The sequence below is a fragment of the Penaeus vannamei genome, chromosome 17, assembly GCF_042767895.1.
Source record: "Penaeus vannamei isolate JL-2024 chromosome 17, ASM4276789v1, whole genome shotgun sequence".
NCBI lineage: Eukaryota > Metazoa > Arthropoda > Malacostraca > Decapoda > Penaeidae > Penaeus > Penaeus vannamei.
This window is the reverse complement of record NC_091565.1, coordinates 2019974-2024603: the sequence shown is the minus strand read 5'-3', so window position 1 is coordinate 2024603 and position 4630 is coordinate 2019974. Positions and strand designations below refer to the sequence as shown.

The following is a 4630-nucleotide window of genomic DNA, read 5'->3' as shown; positions in this document are numbered from 1 at the left end:
CTTTTTTTCTTTCTTTCTTTTTTTGTTTTTTCTTTCTTTCTTTCTTTTCTTTTCTTTTCTTTCTTTCTTTTTTCTTTCTTTCTTTCTTTCTTTCTTTCTTTCTTTCTTTCTTTCTTTCTTTCTTTCTTTCTTTCTTTCTTTCTTTCTTTCTTTCTTTCTTTCTTTCTTTCTTTCTTTTTGTCTTTTCTTTCTTTCTTTCTTTCTTTCTTTTCTTTTTTCTTTATTTCTTTCTTTTTTTTCTTTCTTTCTTTCTTTTTTTGGGGGGAGTGGTTAATTTGATTCTCCCTTTTTTAATTTTTTTGGTATTTTTGTTTTAGATTTTTGTTGATTTCTTTATTTTTTGTGTTTTGTTTTTTGGGTCATGTCACGTTGGTAAACAAATGATAATGGTATTGGTGATAATGTTAATGAAAATAATAATAATAATAATAATAATAATAATAATAATAATAATAATAATGATAGTACCATAATGAGAATAATGATAATATTAATAATAAAAATAAACAACATAAACAACAACAACCAAAGAAAGCGAGTTAGAAAACAATCCCCCCAATTTCCTTAACCAACCAACCCCCCCCCCTCCCACCGCCGCACGTCGCGAGCTCCCACCACAACATGACCTCGATTGACCTCGATTGACCTGCTCTCCCAACTCGTCCCTCTTCCTTTTGACAGTGATGTGCCCGATCCTCTGCTCTGACCACGGCGAGTACAAGGACGGCGAGTGCATCTGCAGGCCGGGGTGGAAAGGGCGCGAGTGCAGCATACGACACGACGAGTGCGAGGTGCCAGACTGCAACGGGCACGGGCACTGCGTCGACGGGAGGTGCCGCTGTGCCAAGGGATTCAAGGGAGAGTTCTGCGAGGAAGGTAAGGAAAGCTGGTGTTTTTTTTTTTTTTTTTTTTTTGTATCTTTTTTCACCCTCGTGAGACCTGTTAAGCGTTTGCAAGCATTTAGGAAAAGAATATTTTTCTGTTTTCTAACTTACCTTGGCACGTATCATCACCCGAGATCTTAGGAAACATCTAGAAGCAATCTATTTCTCTGTTTTCCATAACCTTAGAAAACAAATGTTCTCTGCCTGACCTTAACAATTATCCCCCCCTTAATCAAAGACAGTACAATACATATACTAACTATTTTATCAATACATATTTTTTGGTCAACAGATATCTATTATGTCAATACATATTTTTGGCCAACAGATATCTATTATGTCAATACATATTTTTGGCCAACAGATATCTATTATGTCAATACATATTTTTTGTCAGTACATATGTTTTTTTTTAATCTTTTTTGCTAATAGGTATCTTTTCGTCAGTACATACTTTTTTATCAGTACATATCTTTATAACAATACATATTTTTGTCCATATATATCTCTTTTATCATTACATGATATTTTATCAATGCATTTTTTAATCAAGATATGTTTTTTTTATCAATATATATCTTTTTGTATCAATACATATAGTTTTTATCAATATATATATTTTTGTAGCTTTTATCAATACATATTTCCTGTCAACACATCTTTCCTATCAATAAACATCTTTCCTATCAACACACATCTCACCTATCAGCACACATCTTTCCTATCAACACATATTTCCTATCAATAATCATCTTTCCTATCAATGAATATCTTTCCTATTAACACACATCTTTCCTATCATTAAACATCTTCTTTCCTATCAACACACATCCTTCCTATCAATAAACATCCTTCTCAATGCAAATCTTTCCTATTAATAAACATCTTTCCTATCAACACACATCCTTCCTATCAATAAACATATTTCCTATCAACACACATCCTTCCTATCAATAAACATCCTTCTTCTCAATGCAAATCTTTCCTATCAATAAACATCTTTGCTATCAACACACATCTTATCAGCACACAAATCTGCTATCAACACACATCCTTCCTATCAATAAACATCTCTCCTACCAATACCTTTTTCCTATCAATAAACACATTTCCTATCATTAAACATCTTTCCTATCAATAAACATCTCTCCTATCAACACATCCTTCCTACCAACGCATCTTCCCCCCCAGATGACTGCCCTCACCCGACCTGCTCCGGCCACGGCTGGTGCGTGGGCGGGACGTGCGTGTGCCAGAAGGGCTGGCGAGGCCCCGACTGCGGGAGCACTGACGACGCCGCCCTCCAGTGCCTGCCGGACTGCTCGGGGCACGGCCAGTTCGACCTCGAGAGCCACCAGTGCGTGTGCGAGCCGGAGTGGACCGGGTCGGAGTGCAGCAAACGTGAGTGTTCGGGGGGAAGGGGGGAGGAGGATTGAGGAGAGGTGGGAGGGGAGGGGGAGGGGGAAGGGAGGGTGGAAGGAGGGAGGTTGGGAAGAGGATAGGGGAGGGAGGAGTGGGTGGGTTGGGGTGAGGGGATGGGGAGGGGAGGGAGGGTGGGAAAGATGATTGGGGAGGAGGAGGGAGGGTGGGGGATGGGGAAGAGGGGAGGGAGGGTGGGGAAAGATGATTGAGGAGGAGGAGGGAGGGTGGGGATGGGGAAAAGGGGAGGGGAAGAGTGGGAGAAGATGATTGGAGAAGGAGGAGGGAGGGTGGGGAGGGGAAGGGGGAGAGTGGACTTGGTCGGAGTGCAGCAGACGTGAGTGTCGGGGAGGTGGGATTAAAGTGTAGAAGTGGGGAGGAGGGGTGGGAGGGGAGAATGGGGGAGTGGATGAGGATGGGGATGGGGGAGTGGATGAGGATGGGATGGGGAGTGGTTGGGGATTGGGGAAGGTAGAAAGATGGGATTGGAGAGTGAGAGGAATTGGGGAGGGGGAGAGGAGAGGAGTGGGGAGAGTAAGAAACGTGAGTATCGGGGAGATAGGGTGAGGGGAGGGAAGGGAGATGGGATCGTGGAGGGGAGAGGGTGGAAGGAGATTGGGGAGTGGTTGGGGCAGGTGGGGAAGGGAAGGGGATGAGAGGAGAATCGGGAGGTAAGGAGGGGAAGGGGGGTGGGGGGGGAGTGTATTCATGGATGACATCAAAGCTTGGGATTTTACAGCAGTTTGTGTTTCTTTACTTCAAACAATGGTGCTTCTTATTAGTGGCTTTGACCAATTATAAATCCAAACCCGTTTAACTAAAGCTGACATTTTATTACACCATACACTTTTCTCCCCTCCATATCCCGTTGCCTATTAAAATTACCTTCCCGAAGGTAAAATATGATCTCCAATATCACATTCCCTCAAAAAAAAAAAAAAATCTCTCCACTGCAGGATTCAATCTTTACACCAGTATATAACTCCCCTTTCAAGAATTAATCATATTTTTTTCCCCGTTTGTTCAAGAATCTAAATGTTTTTTTTTGTTTGTGTTTTTATATTTTTTTCAAATTTCCCGCGCTTTCTCCCCAGGCGTATGTGGTCTCGACTGCGGCACCCACGGGAGATGTGAAGGAGGAGCCTGCCTGTGCTCCGCCGGCTGGACGGGAGACCGCTGCGACCTCATGACCTGTGACCCAAGGTAAGAGTCCGCTGACCTGATGACCTTCGGGAGAATCGGGGGAAATGTGAGGGATTATGAGAAGGAATTTCACACATACGCCTACATAAAAACATGCGTACATACCCATGCATATATATATATATATATATATATATATATATATATATATATATATATATATATATATATATATATATGTATGTATGTATGTATGTATGTATGTATGTATGTATGTATGTATGTATGTATATATATATATATATATATATATATATATATATATATATATAACTATATATACACATATATATACATATATATGTATATATGTATATACATATATATATGCATGTGTGTGTGTGTGTGTGTGTGTGTCTGTGTCTGTATTTGTGTGTGTGTGTCTGTGTCCAATATCTACACTTTCAGAGGAGGCCATTTCCCTCTTCAATAATGAAATGTGGCGCGAGAATACCTTAGACTTAAACATCGGGTGTTGAAACAGCCTAAATAATTTGTTCGAGTTTGATTATATTTTCATGCGATGCCAAGCCCACTTTTCGTGTAAGATTTATAGCACTTCGGATATTTGGTTTAGAAAGAAAGAAAGAAAGAAAGCGCTGATGATATTGAATTACAACGAAAAAAAATATATATATTGATAAAGGTGTATTAAAGGTTAGGAAAGGCATTGCTGATACGTGCAGTGCCTCTGTACACGCTCACTCCACGTACTGCGCTGCTCTGTGCTGCTACTTAAGACTTTCGACTCAAAGCTAACTTTTTAAACTCTCGTCGAGGGGGGGAAGGGGGAGGGAGGGAGGGGGAGGGAGGGGGGAAAAAGCTCGTGGGAAAAAAAATGTATTGAAGAGAAAAAAAAAAATATATAGTAATAACGAGAACTACTGAGTGTTACGTTTGAAGCAAGAGTGGTGCTAAAAATGCTCGGTCTTTAATCTTTAATGAAAGGGAGGGAGAGGGAGAGGGAGAGGGAGAGGGAGAGAGAGAGAAGGAAGGGAGAGGAGAGGGAGAGGGAGAGGGAGAGGAGAGGAAGAGAGGAGGAGGAGAGGGAGAGGGAGAGGGAGAGAGAGGGAGAGGGAGAGGGAGAGGGAGAGGGAGAGAGAGAGAGGAGAGGGAGAGAGAGA

At 41.4% G+C, this 4630-nt stretch overlaps 1 protein-coding gene across 1 annotated transcript in view; it reads left to right on the top strand.

The window, feature by feature from the left end:
* The first annotated feature begins 683 nt into the window (after window positions 1-683).
* Ten-m (teneurin transmembrane protein Ten-m) overlaps window positions 684-4630 on the top strand; it is a 55609-nt gene continuing 51662 nt past the window's right edge. Inside the window, exons 1-3 of the mRNA XM_070131752.1 lie at window positions 684-876; window positions 2076-2285; window positions 3398-3506. Coding sequence (XP_069987853.1) covers window positions 684-876; window positions 2076-2285; window positions 3398-3506 — 512 coding nt within the window. The remainder of the gene's footprint in view (window positions 877-2075; window positions 2286-3397; window positions 3507-4630) is intronic.